General features: G+C 37.4%; 2 protein-coding genes across 3 annotated transcripts; both read left to right on the top strand.

Annotated features, from left to right (window-relative positions):
- The first annotated feature begins 5,466 nt into the window (after window positions 1-5,466).
- LOC122659136 lies at window positions 5,467-7,918 on the top strand. Its single transcript, XM_043854283.1, has 3 exons — window positions 5,467-5,853; window positions 6,105-7,085; window positions 7,451-7,918. Exons 1-3 carry the CDS (start codon window positions 5,467-5,469, stop codon window positions 7,916-7,918), a joined length of 1,836 nt encoding a protein of 611 aa, XP_043710218.1.
- An 8,721-nt stretch (window positions 7,919-16,639) lies between these two features.
- LOC122657396 (AFG1-like ATPase) lies at window positions 16,640-23,604 on the top strand. Of its 2 annotated transcripts, XM_043852094.1 has the most exons (15): window positions 16,640-16,989; window positions 17,115-17,194; window positions 17,731-17,831; window positions 17,999-18,121; window positions 18,704-18,773; window positions 20,196-20,282; window positions 20,381-20,446; window positions 20,574-20,666; window positions 20,847-20,903; window positions 21,008-21,136; window positions 21,228-21,318; window positions 21,619-21,621; window positions 22,119-22,186; window positions 22,910-23,103; window positions 23,183-23,604. In XM_043852094.1, exons 1-15 carry the CDS (start codon window positions 16,767-16,769, stop codon window positions 23,289-23,291), a joined length of 1,494 nt encoding a protein of 497 aa, XP_043708029.1. In that variant the 5' UTR covers window positions 16,640-16,766; the 3' UTR covers window positions 23,292-23,604. The 2 variants fall into 2 exon arrangements, with proteins under 2 accessions (XP_043708029.1, XP_043708028.1); XM_043852093.1 differs by lacking the exon at window positions 21,619-21,621 and having other exon boundaries at window positions 16,643-16,989; window positions 22,117-22,205.
- Window positions 23,605-23,691: the final 87 nt, after the last annotated feature.

Raw genomic sequence — 23,691 nt, forward strand, 5'->3', positions numbered from 1 at the left:
TATCTCTATGACACCCATACTTTAAAAGCCAAATTTGTTTGACTAAGACAATATAAATAATAGAATCTCCTATACAATTTCAACCAAGAAATAGAAGAAGGCTCAAAAGACCATCTAGTAGAAGAGAAATGGGAGCTACAATGACATCTTTCTTCTATGCCATTCTCATCCTCAATCTCCTCGGGGAAGGTCAGTTTTCCTTGTTTTGATTAATTCTATAAATTTTTAAAGTAGAATTAATGAAAATTTTATTTTGGGTTACTGGAAACAGCCTCTGTGGAAACAGAGGTAAGGCTGTGTACATCTGACCCTCCTAAACGCGGGAGCCTTATGCATTGGGTACGACCTTTTTTTTTTTCGTTTTTTCTAATTCTTTGGTTTTGCTGCTTGATATCAAAACTACAGGTTTGTGCCAGTGTACCTTGCAAAGCATCATAGTTTCACAAGATAGAACTAGGAAGGTGGTCGAAGGGAAAGCCGAATTCAAAGTCACAATAAGTAACACCTGCACTTGCACACAAACCAGTGTGACACTGAGCTGCCCAGGATTTTCTACTGTGGAGAATATCGACCCTTCAGTTCTGACCGTGAATGGGAATAATTGTATACTCACACAACCCTTGTTTGGTTTGCAATCAGTTAGTTTCAATTACGCATGGGGCACTCCCAATTCCTTTACTCTGGCGAGCTCCCAGATTAACTGCTCTTAAACTTTGAGATATGGAAGATAAGGTTTGTTATCATTGTTTCTTCATCCTCTGATGATGATAAATAAAGAAAGAGTTCTGCAAATTTGATCCATGAGAGTATCGAAGTTTAAATTTTAATAATGAACATCATTTACATGAAAATTGTTTCATCTTAAAATATTTTTTATGTTCAAAAGATAAAATATGATGTAAAATATCATCGTAAAGTTTTTTAATATTTGTTTGTCATTTATTTTACATGCTATAATTATTTAAAATAATTACATAAGATGTCATTAAAACAAACTTTTTTTTTTTTTTTAGGTGAATAGAAATTTATTAAGAAAGGAGACCTATATAGAAACCCTACAGAGAAAAGAAGGAGAGGAAATACCTACTCCACAACAAATAAAGTAAGGCTACTTAAAGGAGTCGAATTTGAATACCCCCGGAGGATACAATGTAGCGGTTCTTTTCACAATCTGAGTCAATGGCTTGAATAGCATTGACCCTGTTCTGGATCTCAAAATTAATAGAAGTCCAAATTTTGTTGAAGGAATAGGAAGAAGTGGTCCACCTACGCATGTTCCTTTCCCTCCAAATATGGTACACTGAAGCATAAAAGGCCATCTTGACAGCCAGCCCACAAATGGAGTTGCCCTTTTTGTTTTGCTAAATGTCAGCAAGATTTAAATTATGACAATAAAATGAAATACAAGTGCTTAATGTCCTGGCATACGGCATACCCAAACGGATACAAGCCAATAGGGAATAGGGAATAGGGAATAAATTACCTATAGAAAAAGCCAGTGAAATGATCACCTCAAACTAACAAAGAGGGATCCTTAGGAAGAAAAATGGTATCTCGGCTGCCCCACAGAATCTTACAAAACGGCGTCCCTAATTGCACGAGGGAAACTCCAAGAAAAATGAGAAGACTCTCTGCTTTTTGTTGCCAATTTAGAAAGGTAATCCACCATAGGATTTGTTTCCCTAAAACACTGGGAGATTTTCCTGGAAATCTTATTCAAGAAAGATTCAAGGGCTATTTAATCTTGCATTACGAACCAAGAAATGGATTTGGAGTGAATAGCACAGGTAACCATTGTCGAGTCACATTCAATTGTAAGATATTTTCAAGGTTTATTATGGGCTTAATTAATTACTGGGCCCAGTCTTAAGATGGGGATCCTAATACATGGGCTAGTTCAAGCATGTCGCCCGGTTCAAATAGAGATGAGCCAACCCAACTCATTATGGAAGTGAGTTTGGGTTTTGGGACAGTACTATAAGTACTAATCAGAAGGGTCACTTTCTCTTTCTCCCACAAGAAAGAGTATTCTTGAATGAAAAACGAAAAATTACAAAAGATCCCTTCAGAGCTTGATTAGTTAAGAGTTGTAAAGGAGATCATTGGAGGATTATATTCTATTGTTCTTTATCGGTATACAATGTGCAAGATACTTCTAATTCCTTCTTTGTGTTTATGTATTCGTGTTCTTGATTATTGTGTGGAGTTAGGGTTTCAAATTTGAAACCCAGGATATTTTCATCTAACAATTCAAACCACCACTTTACCACCCCCGGATGTTTAACTCTCTTAATACCTTGGATGACCGTCTCAAATTTAGAAACATAATTAGTTTTAACTCCATCGAAGAGACTGAAAGCCGAAATAATGTCTCTGCAATCGACCCGTCTAGTCGCTCACTCTTCCAATTCCCCCCGCATATGGAACAGCTAGATATTATCTTTTTTATATTGAAACTAAATGTAATGAAAAAGTGTCACGATTGATATAGATTAGTATTCTTACGTGGCCTACGTATATGGGGATCCTATAGAGTCGCAGCGTCAAAAGGTATGCGATAGGCTGACTTGTTTGGGTATTAATTGGCCGCAATGATGAGTTTTTAGTCTTTCACGATTTCAATCCCTACTTGTTTTCGGAAGAAAACATGGGAGGTAATCGCAATGGTGACAGAGATATTAATCATTTCTTTTCTTTTTTTTAGTAAAAGATATTAATCATTTCATGATATGCTGAATTTGTGTCATTTACAATACCGTGGTGTTCATGGACGTACTTTCACTTGGAGCAATAGTATAATTGGATCAGTTATTATTCGTATACGGTTGGATCGGGCTTTGTCGAATCCGACATGGAGATTGGCCTTAGAGAATTCTTCGTTTTGTTAAACCTGTCATTGGATCTGACCACTCACATTTCCTAATAAACACAAAAGGAGGATGTTTTTGTTATTGGTGAAGCCTAATTTCGATCTAGAAAGTAGTTTGGAGGATCTTCGAAGGATCATTTCGGCCTCGAAACGATCTCGGATGGTCTAAAAAATAGGAACATCATTGCCAGAGCTCGTTGAGACCTTCAAAATGATATATATTTTCGACATATGTTTAATTTTGGTCTGACCCTAACAAGTTGATTATTTTTGGGCCCTAGAGGCATTTTTGTACTTTTTAGGTTAGGACTTCCCTTTATATTGTTCTTTTCTCTGAGAGAGCTGTGTGTGAGGGTTTTGTAATATTTTCAGAGACAGTGAAATCCATTCAATTTCTCGGTCGTGGACGTAGCTTCCCATCTTGGGGGTGAACCACGTAAAACCTTTGTGTTGTACGTTGTGTGTTGTTTCTTCTCTATTTTATTTTGTTTTCTTCTGCAAATCCCCACTTTTGGGAGTTGATTCTTAACAGTTTTAAAGGCCAGCTTCCATTTCGTTTTGAATTTATATGGTACTGAGCTAATGCATGGTCTTTCTTATTTTTTAGTTCTCCATCATTAGTTTTTGTTAGTCCATTGGAGTGTGTGGAATGTTGTTGTCAGTGTTGGCAACGTATTTGGTCATAGTGGTATTGTGGCAGTAGCTATTGGTGGTTTGGAAGAGCTGAAATGGTCAAACAGTCACCTACACAGCTATAAGGGTATTTTGATCATTTGGAAGGATTACAAGGGTACCCGCATTTGAATAACATCATTTAACAGCATATTAAGTCCTTATATAGTTTTTGGCAAAGGGGTGAAGCAGCAGGTGAAGGTTTCATACTGTTAAAGTTGTGATTTCACAGGTTCATGCAATGGCAGTGACTTTAAGGTCATTTTTGAAAGGTTTAATGGAAATTCTAGGTAAAGTGGTCTTCATGAGAAATGAAGTTCGTCGAGTCACGGTTTCAACGCAACTAATCTTACATCATTTCAGTACTGGACGAGAAAGTTACAGATGTTTCCGTATCGATGCGCAAAAATGGAGCAAATCTAGAATAGGCAAAAGTTTTATACTTAGCCAAAATTTTTGGTTGTTTTTTTTTTAAGTGCTATTGGAGACGTTTCCCATTGTTTTATAAAGTTACAAAATCATGGTGGCCATTGGATTTTGTCATCACGTTGTTTTTATTGATCCGAACGGGCGCATCTCCATTGGCTAGTTCTATGATATTTGGTACAGCTGCACTACATCGAATCAAGATCTCATTGAAACAAAGTAAAGAGTTCTGTATTCGTTTCTTCCGTCAGATTCTCGCGCAAGCTCTCTGATTGGCTTGCCTTTGATGGTGCACGGTGCTACACCATACGCCATAACATAGTTCCTTGAGAGAGAGTTATACACGGTTTTGGAATTTGAAATTTGATTTGGATAAGTGCTGTACAGCTGTCACCATATTTTGGAATGTGATCTCTCGGCCAATCTTGTTACACAGGTCGTGCTTTTCCGATTGTCACAAAGATTTTTAAATATTACAATTTCACCCTCCACTCGCCATTTTTGGACCATCTAACTTTTGGAAGGCAATATCTCTCTCATTCGGAGTCCAAATCAGTTGCCGTTTTTTTTTAAATTGCATAATTTTTCAAGAAGAACACAGTGAAAATGTGAGAAACAACAGAAGAATGTCAGACACGTTAAAAACTGTGAAAAACCTTGATTGAACAATCGAAGATGCTGCTTTGAACATTGGAGACCGTGCACAACATCAGGAAGGCTTCAAGCAATGGGTTAGTCACGGAATTACTCAGGGAGAGGTAATCTTTTGTTTCACAAGTCCTATTTGATATCTAGGGTTTGATTCATGTTGAAAGAATCCTAATTTTGTTCATGTTATTGGGAGGGAATTGTAATTGAATTTTTATATTCATATTGTAATTCCATTCAAGTTGAGGTTGATTGGATTGGGATTGTAGCCCTAGATTTCGTTGTTGCGGAGTCAGAAGCAGGTGTTGTAACACCTGGGCTATTGTAATAGTCGAATTCAAGTTGAATATTTGAGAAAATACGAAACCCTTACGGGTATTCCCCCGTGGACGTAGGCACTTTGGCTGAACCACGTATATCTGGTGTCGTTGCATCGCTTTTATTTTCAACATATACTTGAAGTGATTGTTGTGCAGAGTGGTGGGACACTGTCTGGTAGACCCAACCACATTGTAGTGTGTGGTGGACGTGTCTATGTATGATTGGTAATTACGAGACCGTCCCGGCCAATCTTGAATTGCAATAGGTGAAGTGTCGCCAGTAAGTTGTTTGCTTGAGATTGGAAGAAAAATTATTGAGATCCACTGATTCAACCCCCCCCCCTCTCAGTGGCACCTGGGATTCACAAGTGGTATATCAGAGCACACTGGGTTACCCGGTTACAGAGTTTAACAACTTCGGGATAATTACTGAGGGACAGTGCCATGGCTTCAGGCAAAGGCAACAGTGGTCACAGCAACAACAAGGTTCCACAGTTTGACAGGTGAAACTACTCTTTCTGGCGCATCAGGATGGAAACATATCCGAAATCCCTTGGTTATGGAGTTTGGATGTCAGTGAAGATTGGTTACACAATCCCCACACCAGATATCACAGATGCAACTGAACTTAGGAAATATGACAATGATTCAAAGGCCAAGAACACTCTATTAAGTGCGTTAATCAATACAGAGTTTGCTAGAGTTATCGGTTGTGAGACTACAAATGAAGTTTGGAAGAAGCTGCAAAGCATTCATGAAGGTGATGAGAAAATCAAAGAAGACAAGCTGCTACATTTTAGGGCACAGTTCGAAAGCTTGAAGATGTCAGATGGAGATTCAATTGATCATTACATGAGCAAGGTGAATGAGGTTATAAATGCAATCAGAGGACTTGGTGAAACTCTCAAAGATGCAGTGGTAGTTAAGAAGATCCTCTGATCCTTACCTGATATGTACAATCCAAAGGTGTCGGTCATAGAAGAGTCCAAGAACTTGAATGAGTTGAGTCTAGATGAGTTACAAGATTCTTTAACTGCCTATGAGATGAAAATGGTGAAAACCAAGCCCACAGAGAAAGAGGACATTTTTAAAGCTATGAAGAAACTCAAGATAAAGCAGGAATGTGGTGATGAAGACTCTAAAGATGAATTAATTGCATACCTAACAAGGAAGCTCAAGAGTGGAAAAGGAAAATACAAGGGAAAAATTGTGGTGGCATAGGGCACTTTGCCTCTAAATGTCCAAAGAAGGGAAAAATTGATGAATCAAATGATGAAGACCCACAAGTGAAGAAATCAAATTTCAAGAAAAAGAAGTCATTTCCTAAGAAGAAAAACAACTACAAGAAGAAGAGTTTGATTACACACAAGGATAGCACTACCACAGATGAGTCATCTGAGGATGAGGAGTCTGATGATGAAAACTATGAGACTTTGTTCATGGCTACCTCCACCACTGATATACATGAAGAAGGAGAAAAATTAGATAAGAAAGAAGAGCAATCAGAAGATGAGTATGATTTTCAAGCAGAACTATACACTGCCTTAAAGAAACTCAAGGTAGAAAGAAAGAAGATAAAAATTCTTGAGACTCAACTTGCAGAAGAAAGTGAGAAGATCAGTCAGTTGTCACTTATCATAGAAGAAACCAAGAAGATCAATGAAGATATATGCTTTAGCTTATCCTCAAAGATTGACGAATGCACTCAACTTGAAGAAGAAATTGTCACTTTGAGAGCTGAATGTGAATTGTTGAAAAAGACTGATTATCGGGCAGCTGTTACCTCAACTCCAACAGTTACAGTGTCAACTTCAAAAGGCAAAGAAGTGAGTGTACAAACACCTGAGGAAGATCATCATGCAGTTCATGAGAGTACTATCTTGGATGAGATACTTAGTGTCCAAAGACCCAGTAATGACAAATCTGGTCTTGGGTATGAGAAAGGAGGAGTTTCTAGTGGAGTGAAAACCAAAGGACAAGGCACGACACAAAATCCAGTTCGGTTTGTTGGGGAGAAAAGAAAGAAAAAGGGCTCTAATTCTAAAAATTTAGATAAAAGGAAAGTTGACAGAGATGGATTCACCACAGTCAGCATCAGAAGCCCAAGAACTTTGGGAGATATTCAAGACAGGGACAGAGCTAATTTAATGGTTACTGCTATGGGTGTAACGTTTATGGGCACAAGTTGACAGAATGCAAAAGACAGGTCAAGCCTACAAATTTCATAAGCAGGAACAAGTATGCTCCACTTAGAGAGGAGAGTGTGGAATGCTACAGATGTTACAGGTTAGGACACATTGCAAGGAACTGCAAAACCATATGCATACTTCCCTCACAGAGGCAATCTAGAAGAAACATGAAGAAGAATCCTCCAAAGAAGGAAGGTCAAAAATAGAAAGTGGATGTTGAAGAGAAAAGAAGGAAACACATCACAGTGGCAGAGAAGGCAGTTTGGGTTAAGAAAAAGAAGAAAGGGGACAGTGACAGTTCACTTATTGTTCAAACCGCTTTCCAGGCACACAGTAAACCATCACGTTGGATTCTTGATAGCGGATGCTCTACTCATATGACAGGTGATAAAGATAAATTTCTGAATTTGGAACATGTTGGAAAAGGCTCGGTTAGATTTGGAAATAATGATGGCGCTAGAGTTGAAGGAAAAGGCAAAATCAGATTATACAATGAACATATTTCTTCTAATAATGCCTTGTATGTTAGTGAATTGAAACACAACATCTTGAGTGTCAGTCAGATATGTGATAGTGGCAATGAAGTTCTATTCACCAAAGATGGGTGTGTGATCAAGAAGACAAAGAATGGGAAGATTGTGGCACAAGAATCAAGGACAGCTCGTAATCTCTATGCACTTTCTGAAGGTCTTGAAGAAATGTCGTGCATGATAAGCAAGAAAGGGGTACTTCTCGATGACACCTTTGAAGCACTCAAAGACAAACCTAAAGTTATTACTCCACGAGCACAATAGATGAAGATACATGTGTAGGGAGAGTAGGGGGAGCTTCCGTGCAGGGGGGCGTCGATACCCTTTGTACTTGTTGTCAAAGGGGGAGAGAATTGCATCACACAGTCAGGATGACTTTATGCAGTGAGTTGCCAACAATTCCAAAGGGAGAGATTGTTAGTCCATTGGAGTGTGTGGAATGTTGTTTTCATTGTTGGCAACGTATTTGGTCATAGTGGTGTTATGGCAGTAGCTATTGGTGGTTTGGAAGAGCTGAAATGGTCAAACAGTCACCTACACAGCTATAAGGGTATTTTGATCATTTGGTAGGGTTACAAGGGTACCCGCATTTAAAGAACACCATTTAACAGCATATTAAGTTCTTATATAATGTTTGGCAAAGCGGCGAAGCAGCAGGTGAAGGTTTCATACTGTTAAAGTTGTGATTTCACAGGTTCATGCAATGGCAGTGACTTTAAGGTCATTTTTGAAAGGTTTAATGGAAATTCTGGGTGAAGTGGTCTACACTAGAAATGAAGTTCGTCGAGTCGCAATTTCAACGCAATAGGTCTTGCATCATTTCAGTGTTGAACGAGAAAGTTACAGATATTTCCATGTCGATGCGTGAAAACAGAGCAAATCTAGAATAGGCAAAAGTTTTATACTTAGCCAAAAATTTTGGTTGTTTTTTTTTGAATAGGCAAAAGTTTTATACTTAGCCAAAAATTTTGGTTGTTTTTTTTTAAGTGCTACTGGAGACAGACGTTTCCCATTGTTTTATAAAGTTACAGAATCATGGTGGCCGTTGGATTTTGTTCATCATGTCGTTTTTATTGATCCGAACGGGTGCATCTCCATTGTCTAGTTCTATGGTATTTGGTACAGCTGCACTACATCGAATCAATATCTCATTGAAACAAAGTAAAGAGTTCTGTATTCGTTTCTTCCGTCAAATTCTCGCGCGAGCTCTCTGATTGGCTTGCCTTTGATGGTGCACGGTGCTACGCCATACGCCATAACATAGTTCCTTGAGAGAGTTATACACGATTTTGGAATTTGAAATTTGATTTGGGTAAGTGCTGTACAGCTGTCACCATATTTTGGAATGTGATCTCTCGGCCAATCTTACTACACAGGTCGTGCCTTGCCGATTGTCACAAATATTTCTGAATATTACAATTTCACCCTCCACTTGCCATTTTTGGATCATCTAATTTTGGAAGGCAATATCTCTCTCATTCGAAGTCCAAATCAGTTGCCTTTTTTTTTAAATTGCATAATTTTTCAAGGAGAACACAGTGGAAACGTGAGAAACAATAGAAGAATGTTAGAAACGTTAAAAACTGTGAAAAACCTTGATTGAACAATCGAAGATGCTGCTTTGTACATTGGAGAGCGTGCACAACATCAGGAAGGTTTCAAGCAGTGGGTTAGTCACGAGATTACTCAGAGAAAGGTAATCTTTTGTTTCACTAGTCCTATTTGATATCTATGGTTTGATTCATGTTGAAGGAATCCTAATTTTGTTCATGCTATTGGGAGGGGCTTGTAATTGAATTTTTATATTCATATGGTAATTCCATTCAAGTTGGGGCTTGATTGGATTGGGGTTGTAGCCCTAGATTTCGTTGTTGCGGAGTCAGAAGCGGGTACCTGGGCTATTGTAGTAGTCGAATTCGAGTTGAGTATTTGAGGAAATACGAAACCCTCATGGGTATTCCTCCGTGGACGTAGGCACTTTGGCCGAACCACGTATATCTGGTGTCGTTACATTGCTTTTGTTTTCAACATATACTTAAAGTGATTGTTGTGTAGAGTGGTGGAACACTGTCTGGTAAACCCAACCACATTGTGGTGTGTGGTGGACGTGTCTGTGTATCATTGGTAATTACGGGACCGCCCCGGCCAATCTTGAATTGCAATAGGTGAAGTGTCACAAGTAAGTTGTTTGCTTGAGATTGGAAGAAAAATTATTGAGATCCACTGATTCACCCCCCCTCTCAGTGGCACCTGGGATTCACAGTTTTACACTAGAAATTGACAAATTGTCAATCAGTCTTTCGACAGTAGAATAAATAAGTCTTCGGGCACATTTATAACGGATTCACTCTATTCAACAGGAACTCTAGGTTATTCAAAGTGTACGTGTCTCTGATTACACACAAGCTCGCAAGACAGCCTTACTTTTTCTTGTCTTGATGAGGAACTGGCAAAGGAAGAAGAGATGTAGCGATAAATATCAAAAGTACCATGGTTGCAAGAGGGTGATAAAATACCAAATTTTTTCATGTTTGTTTGGTGCAAAGGCATAAATCGAATTCTCAAGCTTAAACTTACTTCTGGTGGATGGACTTAATCGGAGTAGGGAGGTTTTTGAAGAAGTTCTCCAACATTTTTGCACGACCTTCCAGTCTAAGGTATTGATGACACTTCCTTACGGACGGTGTTGGATGCGGTTCAACCTATAGGTCTCTACTGAATCAAATGATTATCCCTATAGATATAAAGGATTTTCTTATTGACACCCCTTAAGGTATCAAATAATGTGTAATCTTACTTTTATGCCATTTTGGTATGCCATACAATTTTATTCCAATCTGGTTAATAGTGTCATTTCATACGCATACTCGAAAAATGTACAATGACATTTTTTGATAAATACATAATGATATGTCACTTTTAACTTATTTTTAAACCCTTTTATACCCCTACCTTAAAAAAATTGAAATTAAAATAAAGGGCAATTAAAAGAAAGTGTCAAATTTTAAATACATCCATGGAGATGTCATTCAAACACTCTCATAGGATATAAAGCTTTGATCAAGGTCTATGTCCATCCTTTTTCAATCAAGACAAAGACAAAAAAAATACCACGATTAGAATCTTTGCATATATTAAAGCATTGGTCAACACATTTTTTTTTTCTTTTCTTTTTCCTGGGATAAGGAATCTTTGGTTATGGTTGATGGAAACTTAATTCATTCTATCAATCACTTAGGTTAAATATAATAATTTCTAAAACTGCACATGAAAAATAATAATTTGATGGAGAGCAATTGAATAGGGTAGTTTTTACATTGTTGATATATAATATAACCTTTGCAAATGTTAGTCTAAATCTAACAGCCACCTGAGGGGAATGCCCTGAATTTTCCTCCTTTTCTTTTTGCTTAAAAGAAAGTGACATTATGGCTGAGAATGACTAAAGAAATTGGGGTCCATTCTGCCTTAAGATTAATCCCTGATTAGCTGTGCTTTTAGTGTGTAGCATAAAGTACTTTTCTTTTCGTTTTTTTTTTTGGTAGAAAGTAGAAAGCATAAATTACTTTTCAAAAGTACAGAATATTTGTAAAGTTAGAAAAATGCTATGTCTTATCTTTTTTGATGAAAAAAAGTATATACTTTATAGTCCACAACAAGGTGGTTGTCATTTTGTCATATAATTTTCCTTTTGGGCCTATACTGGGCCAGTCTAAAGTTACCTTTAAGCTTATTAATTATTTTATGAATTTTACCAAAAAAAATTAATTATTTTATGAAGAGCATGGAAATCCGCAAATCACTTTTGGATTGGAACAAGTGCCGTATTTCCTATTCCAAATTTCCAATCCAATAGGAATTGCTCCCATCGTGGGAGCATTTCCATCACCTTATTAAATTACTTTTTGCCCAAATTGAAGTGAGAGTGAGTTTTTCTTTCTTCTTTTTTTTTTTTGAGCATTAGTTATTTAAATGAGAATAATAATAAAACTTTGATCGATGTTTAAAATGGCTCAAAATTTAAATAGAAAAATCAAAATATATTCCAAAATTTCAAAAACAGAAAAAAAAAAAAAAAAAATTTGGGTAAATAACAGAAAAGATAATGAAACATAGAAGATATGGATTTATAAAAGTTTAGATTCATTTTTTTTCACTAAAAAAAATGGAAAATGCATTTAAAATTCTACTTTATTTTTGGAGCGTTTTTTGGCATGTAATTGGGATTTGGGATCAATTTGAAAAATGAGAAAAAAACGACAAATTAAAAAAAATGATGACAAAATAAATGGCATTTAAAATGCGTTTTAATTAAATATGACTGAGAGTGAAAGGTTGAGAGAGTCCAATTCACATCGTGTTTATCAAGAATTAAAATAATATTAAAAAATACAATACATTTAGGATAACATGAATTAATGGGGTTTCATCACATGCCCCAAGCCTACCAAATTTTTTTTTTTTAATCCCGAGCTAAGCCCACCTTAAGTCCACCAATCCACACCTACACATTTTATTTACTGGAATTAATAAAGGGTTAAAGAATACCACTAGGTGGCGCAGCTTGGCGTGTATGTGTGTCATGACACAACCGCATGTAAAATGACTGACGCACTCTTGAAAAGACAAAAAAACCCAGAGTTGCATCGACTATTTTGTGTGGCATTAAAATCCTTTGCAGAACATGGTGGGGTGACAGTGCACATCCGACGGTATAGTAGGAGCCATGTGTGTCATGTGGGCCACGTGAGTTCTGCTGTGCCGTCGGATGTGCACTGCCTCCCCATCAGTACTGCAAAGGATCTGGTCCTTTTGTGTGCAGCTTTGTCTAAAAGCAGGTACACATCGCGCTGAGCGACCAAGTGGTTTTTCTTTTCCATTAATATATTATGCGTTCCTAACTCGTGTTTGACACTTTGACTTGCTTTTGGTTTTTTTAGTTCGGAATTTGACCAAAGGCTTTTACACCTGTGGCAGATATCCAATTCCATTTTGGCTGGAATTAAACCTTGATGCTTGTTGCGCACGGGATGGCCCAGCAGATATGCTAATCGCGAAACAAAAGCTAATAGGATGGTAAGGTTGTAACAAGGTCGGGTTGGATCAGATTTTATGAAACCTCGGTCCAATCTAGAGTCCCCTTAAATGGGTCTGGACCCGATCCAATCCTGACCTGCCCTCAGGGTTGGACCGAAGAGAAAATTATCAATTTTACGTAAAATAACACTATAATAAAATATATTATATCACTAATTATCTTCATATGTAATATATTATATAATAAAATGTAGGTGACGTTTAAAGTTTATAATATATATATTATATCAACATATTTTTTATAGTATAACTTAAAACAAGGTCGAGGTAGGCCGGGCTAGGCTTAGCCCAAGGCCTCAACCCTGGCCCGATCCGACCATGACTCAGGGCTAGAATTTTCCAGCCCTGATCCGCCCTCAGGGCCAAATATCTCAGCCCAGTTTGGGCGAACAAGGCCAAACTTGCACCCCATTGGAATATAGATATGTCAATTTCAAATTGAATATTATCCAAGTTGTTTAGGTCTAATTATAAAAATATAATTAAATAAAAGTATTATAAATAATATTTTATAATAATAAAATAGTCTTATCAATTCATAATATATTACAAGTAATTAAACAAGAAATTCAATGAAAGAAAAAAGATTTATCTGGACATCCATGTAATTTCGGATATGCACTTTTAACATCAATCCTAGTGACGTAGTGGATTCATCCCTTCACCTATTCTTCTCGAATTTCACCGATTAACATAGACAATGAGACCACAACGCCGTTCTCTCAGAGTCATGACTCCAATCTCTAGCCTCCGCTAGAGATTTAAATGAATAATAAAAAAATCCATATTCAATTTGTGGTGGTATTCGTTTAGGAAAATCCATATTTGAAAAATCGGTTTTCGAAATAATCCAATCCATTCAAAAGCTAATTGGATGCAGATATTAGAATTTGATCAATCTGCATCCCTAGATAGTTGATATTTTAATTACCTAAAAGGAAAAACTTCTTTGAGACCGCCTGCCCAAACACAGAGGAGACAAAATGACCGCCCTGCCTAAGGGAGTTAAATTATAATCGGAATCGAAAACCAAAACCAAAACAGACCGAATAAGTCAAACCGAACTGAACCAAATAAAATTCGGTTAGATTTGAGTATTAGATTTCAAAACTGATTCGGTTCTCGGATCAGTTCCAAATCAAGCATAGGAACCAAATTACAAAACTAAACAGAAATGAATTTGTAACTTGTAGTATATTATAGTGTGTTATTTTATTATAATCCTAATATATTGTAGTATATTAAATATATTATAATATTAATATGACACAGTATATGTTACTAATGTTAGTATTAGATTTTATAATACTATTATACTATACTACAATATCATAGTATTTATATTATAATATATGGACTAAGTAGAGTAATCGAAACCGAACAATATAATAACCTAATAGAACTGAATTTCGGAGCCAAAACCGAATAAGTTCGATTTGAGTATTGAATTTCCGAATCAATTTGGTTCTCAGTTCAGATCTAGATCACAACAACAGTCTTTGGAACCCAACCGAAACTAAATTGATTGACACCTTTTGCCTCCGCCTCCCATGAAAGACGATAATGACCACTCTATTGATACCATCAAGAGAACTCTTGCCCTTACGCAAAATATGCCTAGTTGCGTGGAGGTAAGAACCGTTTTGCTTCTTTTTGCCCTTTCCTAGTCCGTGACAATGACAAACAAACACAACCTAATTGGACCAAATTTAAATACCCAATGGTAACTCATGAAACTTTGTAATTTTTCAGGGATATCCAATGCTTTTTGGTTTTTTTTGGCCCATTTGTTTTTTATTCCCGTCTGTGATGATAACAAACAAACACAGCCTTACATAGACAAAATTTAAACGCCCAACAGGTGGTAAGTGATGGGAACTTTGTAATCTTTCCGGAATATCCAAAGCATGCTTGGTAGAAATTGATTGATTTTCGACCCCCATACGAATTTTTTTTCAGATCTGTTCCTTGCTTGGTACAGTGGTCCAGTCACTCTTATAAGAAGGTAGAAATGACATTTCAATCTCCCTTAGGCAGTGTATTTGGGCAGGGGATTAGGTGAAATGATGTTTTAACTTCCCTCGAACAGTGTGTTCGGATAGGGGGTTAGGTCGTTATTTCCCCCCATGAGATGAACTGGACCACTGTACCAGATAGGAAACAAGAGACGATAATGATCCGCCTACACTTCTCCTCATTCATCAGTTCATGGAATGGGTCTTTACCAAAAAAAAGTTCATGGAAGGGGTAAGAGTTGAGCAGTTAGATCCGAACCCAACGGTGAGTCACTCGATAGCACTGTAGCCTCGTTCTTTCATGTTTTAAAATTTTTTTTTTTTTTAGGGAAAAAGATCTCTGTCCGGGAGTGTGGCCTATGCCAACACTCCCATGAGTCTATCTCTCTCCTCCTCATGTGAAAAGACACCTCTACCCCCTTGTTTTAAGGAAGAGAGATAAACACTCTCGAACAGAAAATTGCTCCCCTTTTTTTTATTAGTAAAGATAATGCAAATCACTGATAACCTAGCTAGGAAGGCCCAATCTCTGGTAAGCAAGATGGCTTGGCCACTTTCCACACTTTGGCTCCTGGAACTTTGTAATCTGGATGTCTTTGTCACAGCTTACCCTGTTTCTCAATAAATCTTTTGGTATTAAAAAAAAAAAAAAGATAATGCGAGTACGGGCCCGGACGGAACAAATGCGCGGAGGAGATAAACATGAATCATGCGGAATGGGGTTCTGGGCCAGTGGGACCCTTTTTGTTTTTTGGTTTTAAATTTAAGGATCATGTGGGACCCACATATAGACGCTGTTGTGTCTCAGACTCTCAGTTGGAGGTGGGACCCCTAGTTCCCACCCACTCCCAAAAACAAGAAACAACAACAACGTCACGGTTCTTGCTGTCATATGTACGTTGCTGTCTCTTTCTCTCTCTGTTTTTTCTGTAACGAAGTTTTTTTTTGGTAACGAAGTTGCAACCCCCAACGTTGAACATTCACACTTGTTTGGAGAATTGGAGGAAGAGATAGAGAGAGAGAGTCTGTGTGTGCGTGTCAAAGCGAGGAAAAGAAACGGCGTTTTTACGGCTCTAAACAGGATTTCGTGCCAAGCCACACTATCCTCTCTTTCTTTCGTTTTTCTCTCTCTCTCTCTCTCTCTGGTTAGATTGAGATTCCCAGGAGTTAACCAGATTGAGATTCCCAGGAGTACAAGATTACTTGGTTTTCTTGGATTTTGAAACTGGTGGTGGTCCAAAGACTCGAACCAGGATAAGATAGACAAGGAGATACTCTGTTTATTCTGTAATCTGTTTTTTATTTCTGCATGTGAAGAAGGAAGTTTGTTCTTTTAACTTGTTTTCAAGTAGAAAAGTTAAGACAATTTTGTCTGTTGATGATTGTAGAGCTTCGATTTTGACGACCTGGATGTTGATCATTCTGTCTTCCGATCTTCCTGCAGAGTTTGTTTCCTGACTCATCATGTTCGTTAAGTTTTTCTTTTCCTCTTTTGTTCTTCTTAATTTTCGTTGTTTTCATTGACAAATGAAAATTTTTTTTCCTCTCCCACTGTTTTGGGGGAATTCATGTGATGATGATGGATTTGGTCGTTGTTTGATAATATGATCTTTTGGTAATTTGAATCGGGCTTTATTTGTTTCTTTGATTATTAGATTATTATGGAAAGTTCCCTTTTTTTAAGTTTTCCGAATGTAAATCATATTTAGATCTTGTTCAACGTTTACTCTTCATATTTTTAACCTTGTTTTCAATAACCAGTTGTTTCCTTTGCCTTTTTGTGTGTTACCATCTTCTATAATTCGTTATGGCCTGTTTGTCTGATATTTATATTTTGAGTAAATGTAGTATGGATGTTAGTTTAGAATTTTAGTTCTCCTTGTTCCTACTGGGAGATTGAAAGCTATTTCCTATCTTACTGAAATTCTTTCTATTCCAAAACGGTCACTTGACTGTATTGGTTTTGTTTCTGCAGTGTAAGATCAAATACCTGAGTCGATATGAGGACATTAGTTCGGACTGTCCGCGAAGTTCGGACTGCTCTGAGGCTTCAAGAAGGTGGTAGTTTCCAGAGTTCTTTTTGGAGGAGACAAAAACCTTTGGTCAATCCAGTTCCTGTCACTGTATATCGGCCACTCCACAATGATGGAATTGATAGATACAAGCATCACATTATGATCTCAAGAGCTCTGCACACCCCTGCTGTTAAAGATACTAGTGGAGGTCTTTTCTTTGAACCGAACGTACCCTCTCATGTAGTTGTGACTGGTGATTTCCAATGTCACATAACTTCTCAGACATGATTCTGTCCTCTGTTTTGATTCTTGGTTTTTCTGGTTTATTTGTAGATGCTGGACAAGGAGGTCCTTTTGTGGAGTATGAGCGAAGAATTGCTGCAGGAGAACTTGTAGATGGTGATCTCTGCCAGGTTTGTCTCATAACCAAGCTATCCATATTTGCATTCAAATTACATTATTTATTTATTTATTTGCATAAAAATAATAATAATAGGCACAACACATTCACTTATTTTGTGGTATTTTCAGATGATAGACTTAGATTATGTATATACATTATCAATTCAGGCAGTCCAGTTATTCAGATGATAGATGTAGATTACTTATAAAGTCAGGCAGTCCAATTGATGGGCAATGCCTGGAATAGCTTCGATTCAAAGATAAGAAAGCAAATTACTTAAAGGAGCTCCCCCTGTCCAGGCAGGTGGGATAGATGCACCTAATGTTCTGTCAAAATTAGACAGGTAGTCAAATGATTATGATCCAGTGACTGATTATTTCAGACTATGGAACAAACCATCAATTAGATGATCTATAGCAAATGAGGTAATGATTGATGTCTAAAGCTGACTGCTTGTTTACTAAATTGTGGAAGCTTCAGATCTGCCCTTGCCTCTAACTATTTCCACTGGCACTTAATGGACATTATCCATTGCTACATTTTCAGGTTGTTACCTTAAAAGAACTTCAAAGACTGTATGATGAGCTTGTTCAGTCTGCCGATGCCTGTCAATTGGATCGGTATGCGGCTTCTGATAAATCTGGGAGGTAAATCATTCATTTATGGTTTCCCTTACTTCTCCAGCCCACTTACTGATTTAACGGATCATGTCTTTTCGGTTCAGATATATTCACTATCAGACACATTTTCTTTCAGTTTCTTTCAACATCCATCTTATATTTTTAGTGGTTCTGTTTCTTGCACCTTCATCCAGGAGTAGGTGGTTGTGGTCCCGTTTCATACCACAGTTTTCTTCCTCACCTGTCAAAGGACTTTACCTCTATGGAGGAGTGGGCACCGGAAAAACTATGCTCATGGATTTGTTTTTTGACCAATTGTAAGTCTGGTGCATAATTTGTACATTTTTTAGTTTAGCATTCCTACTTCATAAAGTCCTGATGTAAATCAAATATGAGATGGAAGGGAAATGGGATTATGCCCTAGATGATTTGATTGTATCAAATTGTGTCTTTTGATCTTAAAAAAAGAAAATGAAAAGGTTTAAAACTAAATTGGACTCTTTATCTCTGAATCTCAGACAGTCGCACTAAATAGAACAGCGGCTGCAGAAATAGGCCCATCTAAATCACCCAAAAAAATTCTTTTCTTGCATATTCATAATGAATGTGGAAAAATGAGAGTGGCAGGAGAGCCATCGTCAGTCTCCTACTGCTTGGTATTAAGGATACTGTCACTCTTCTTTTTCTTTAGGTTGTTTGATATGCTGCAATTATCCAAGCCTGGGGGATATAAAACATGAAACACTTGCAATTTATTTAAGAAATTTGTTTTATCATTTTATCTGTTTCTGTTCAATTTTTCTTACCTATTGTAAAAGAAAAACATTTCTTTTATCATTTTTTCTGTGCTACTGTATACTGGGAATTATAACTCCTAATGCTTATCTCCATTGATTCAGGCCATCTAATTGGAGGAAGAAGCGAATCCATTTCCATGACTTTATGTTGAATGTCCATAGCCGCCTGCAAGTAAGAATGTAGACATGTGCATTTTAACCTTTCATTTAATGATAACCCATGCACCACAATGGTTAGAAAATGATACATGTCTATGAAAATGATGTTAAGTGTCCTTCACACTACACAATAACCACTTTCATCAGATGGACAGGCTGTTGGAATGTATGGTAGACAGAACTCATACAAGTTGGCAGCAGTTAGGATTCATAACTGCTCAATGTCTTGCTATTCCTTAGATTCTTTAACCATGTCATAAGCTGTCCAGTTTTCTGTGATGCTGGTTTATAGTAGCTGACTATGATGGTCTATGGATATCGATCCATTTAAGAGTTGACCTATTGATACATGCCGAGGACTGGTGCATGGGCCTGTGGAATAGTACATATTCAGTATCATTTAAAGGATGTAAAATTCCTGTTGTTGTGATATTCATGGAGCAATCCTGTTTATTCCCTTGTTGGTGCTAAATTTTATGTTTCTCTTGTAGACTTCATATAGTAGTCGATTCTGCCTATACTGCAACAATAGGTTTATGATGTAGATAAATTTACTGGGCTAAAATGTAGCCACAAGAAGCAGGGTAGCTGAACTGTGGTCCAAATATGGACTTAATTCCTGGTGGTCAAACCAGCCAGCTGGGCTGAGTTGTCTAGCTAGCTTGCATGGACTTAGTTAGTAGTTTATTAGCTTTCTTTTCATTCCTTGTAGGAGTAGGAGAAGTTATTTAATTCTTGTTTTATTTTCAGCTAATTGAGTTGCTTGGCCTAATAGCTGTGAGAAACAGTGGGTGAGTGGTGAGACCTGAACCTGAGAGAGGTTGTTGTGACCCAAGTCTCCTAACCCCCTTCTCTGTTTTGCCGCCAACTACATACTGGTTTTTAGATCTGATCGATTGATATAGCTTCTGATTTGTGTTTTCTCTCTGAACTTAAATGGAGTGATTGATCATTCATCTAATTATATATTACTCCATCAGCAAATATCAATTGAGCACTATAGGTCTTGATTTCATACCTGCGGATACTCTGTTTTCTAAAATATGATGTTATTGCTGTTGGATATAATCTGTTAACCTGTTCCATCCCAGCTTTTGGGGTATTATAGAAACACGCAAGGAGACAAATCGACTTGAGTTTTGAGAGTTTCTGATCAGCCAATCTTCTGCCACTTAAAAAGCTTATTCTGAGAATCTGAATTTCAGATTTATAGTGTCTCTAATTACTTTAAAACCATCCATTAATTCTCTCCCATCTTCTGAAGGGTGTCTATACACATTGTGGGTGATTGAATCCTAGAGTTTGACCTTCATCTGAGATGGTTGACTTTGAGGAATTTGACTATTCATGAGATCCTGTTGTGAGAGTAGGTCTAGCTGGTTATTTAAGATCTGGTTTTGCATCAGTTTAACTTGGAACACTGGATGGATTACAGAGGCACAAGGGTGTCACAGACCCACTTGAAGTTGTAGCAGGAGAGATATCAGATGAGTCAGTTTTATTATGTCTTGATGAATTTATGGTGAGTTAGAAATAGCTCTGTTCCTTCTGCTTACTGATGATTTTAATAGCCTTTCTATTCTGTTCATTTTCTTACTCTTCTCTTGTGATTTTTTATAGGTAACTGATGTTGCTGATGCATTGATATTAAACCGTCTCTTTAGACATCTATTCAGCAACGCTATTGTAAGTGTTTTGATTACCATATGATCTTTATTTTTCAGTGTTCCTTATACAAAACGATCCAGTTGATCTTCTACTTGAAGATTATGTATCTTATATGTGCACAACGTTGGAATGGTGGGTAGTATAGATTCTTGTTGCTACTTCAAATCGTGCTCCAGATAACCTGTATGAAGGTGGATTGCAGAGAGATCTTTTCTTACCGTTCATTGCCACTCTGAAGGTAAATCAAACAGCTATTCTTTCCTTCATTCTGGCAATTGATTGATGTTGATCATCGTTATGCATTTAGCATTTAATGATCTTTCGGACCACATATTGCCGCATGTATTGCTCTTTTCTGGTTTCCTTTCTGTGCTTCTCCAAGGATCTTCCCCCAACTCTGATTACTTTTTCAATGCAGGATAGATGTATGGTTCACGAAATTGGTTCTTCTGTGGATTATAGAAAAATGACATCTGTAAGTCTCTTTTATTTATGTTATGAATTAAATAATGTGGCTTCCAGCAGGAAAAGTCTTAGTTCTTAATGTTTGGTCATGTTTCTCCTTCACCTGTTTTACAGGCTGAACAAGGCTTTTATTTTGTTGGAGAAGAGTTTTCAGGCCTTCTTAAACAAAAGTTAGAGCAGTTAATGGGCGAACATTCTGTCCATCCACAAGAGGTGGAAGTTGTTATGGGAAGGACATTGCAGGTTTATTCCAAATAAAATTTTCTAAAATACACGGTTTTGCCGTGGGTCACCCATTAGAATGTCAAATTATGTTGTTGCAATTTGTTTCTAGGTACCACTGGGAGCTAATGGATGTGCATATTTTCCGTTTGAAGATCTATGTGACAAACCTCTCGGTGCTGCAGATTATTTTGGATTGTTCAGTAAGTCAATAAGTTGGTGTGTGTTTCAGAACTCCATCTTCAAAATTCAAATAGCCACAAAAATTGCCTAACCTATTTTGCATCGATCTCTTATTTGTCTTATGCACATTTGTTACTGTTTTTCCTTCTCCAATCCAATTCTATTAACCGTAGGAGATTGAGCTCCATCGATATATTTGGAGCCATGATTTCTGATGAAGTATTGCTTTAGTGGATATTTGCCTCTTTTGAACGGTCAAATGTGGATTCATTCTTAGATCAGAGATTGCCCAGAAACTTTCAATTCCAAGTACAGCATAGAAAGTGTACAAGCATAAAGAGAGGAAAAGTCCAAAGTTGGAGTCTTGTACAGCATAAACTGTAGTCAATGAAAACCACATGCACAAATAAGGGAATTATATCGTTCCAGTGAGAATCAGCAGAGGGTCTTCAAAGAGTAAATCAATCAAATGGGATGATCATCATTATCTATCTGAGGACTTCTTATGGATCAGTGACCACTCTTTTTACTTAGTAGCTTTATGAATGCCACAGTTTATGAGTTTCTTGTATTGTTTTTTTTTTATATGATTCTGTCAATTTAGGTTAGGAGGCCTCCTCAGTCCTAAATGGGACCATCCAAATGGTGGGTCCCAGGCCCCAGCCTTTTACATGTGCGTCTAATCTCTAAGAAAAGGTGGAGCATTCTGGACCACTTGTTGGTTTCTGGATGCTTCTCCCAATGATTATGCTTTTTTTTCTCTTTCAACAACGACTATCTGCATAATTGACTCTCCCCCCCCCCCCTTCCTTTGACAGAGAAATTCCATACATTGGCATTGGATGGCGTGCCAATTTTTGGACTCCACAACAGGACAGCAGCATACCGGTTTGTCACTCTAATTGATGTCCGTGACTGTTCTTCTCAAGACGACTCTGTTGTTTTTGAACTCATTACTGTATTTCTGTTTGTGCTCTTTCTGAAACTTATACCTCTTGTAAGGAAGTTGTGTGCTTTCATATCAATTTTTACAAATTGCACATGAAAACAAAACACCAGAAGATACTATCACATGCCTCTCAATCAATGTGAATGGTTGGTATGTACTTTAATGCTGCCCAGCTCTTTTCTGAAAATCATGATCACAATGTCAATGTTGTTAAGACATTAAATTTCCAATTTCGAATTCTTGTGTTTGGACAGTGACAGAGAAACCATAAGCCCCCCTTCCCTTTTTGGACTTCATATCAGCGTTGGCAAATGCTGCACCTTCATGTACCCCCTTTCTTTGATTAAATGGCTGCATAGCTTGAGAATAGAATTTGGCACAACACATGCCCAAATATCCTATCTGAACTGGCACCACCTTTCTTGCCCACTCGCCATTGAAAAAAAAAAACAAAACAAAAGAAAGAATTATAACCACCATTTAACTAACGAAAATATTTTTCCCTTCAATTAAGACCTCGTCTGCTCATTAAGAATGAAAGTAATTTGGGGAGTTTTTTTGTTAATTTGGCCTCCAGGGATACTATTCCAAAGTAGAATTTTGTTCATTGTGAAAAGAAAGATTGAATGGAACTGTTTTCTTTTCTGTTTGGTTGTCTACAGGTGATGTATGAAAACAAGGGCAGACTACTATGTACAGCTGAGGGGACTCCCACTGAACTATTTGATAGAATTGTTTCTGTCTCCGATGCCAAAAACATGGCACCCAGAACTTCTTCAAGATCAAGGAAAAATGATGATTTTGACATTTGTGTAGACAATGAATTGGCATTTGCAAAAGATCGGACCATCAGTAGGTATGTTACTATACCATGAGCCATTTTTTCTCTCTCTCTCTCTTTATGGTTGTCCCTAACATTTTTGGAGAAACTGCAGATTAACAGAGATAAATAGTAGAGAGTACTTAGAGCAACATGCTGCCATGTTGACAGCTGAGAAGCAAAACTCAGTAGAAGGCGGCAAAGAAGATGCTGTACAAGCCTGATAAAGAGGATCATAAGCCTGGGGTAGCCCAAGTGATTCATTTTCATTGACAATACTCAGTTGAGGGTCAAGGCATCATTGGGAGGGGATGATGTTGAAATGATTCCTGTCCTACTGAATAAGATATGATTCATTATTTGTAAATTATCGGGCTGGTAACCTTAGCTGACCCTGGTGATCTGATGCATTGTCCTAATAAGATTGTCAAAGTAACAGATTCAGTTTCCTCTTGGCAGTTAGGGTCAGCTTGGTAGCTATCCCATCCATATGGATGTATTGTTGAAACTGATTTTTTATGGGAATAATAATTTGAGAAATCCAACTATTGGAACCACAATACCTTCACTCCCCATTGCTGAACCAAGTATCTATTATGGCTGGAATTTTTACCCATGAGGTTC

This window comes from Telopea speciosissima, chromosome 4 (assembly GCF_018873765.1).
Source record: "Telopea speciosissima isolate NSW1024214 ecotype Mountain lineage chromosome 4, Tspe_v1, whole genome shotgun sequence".
In the NCBI taxonomy this organism is placed as follows: Eukaryota; Viridiplantae; Streptophyta; class Magnoliopsida; order Proteales; family Proteaceae; genus Telopea; species Telopea speciosissima.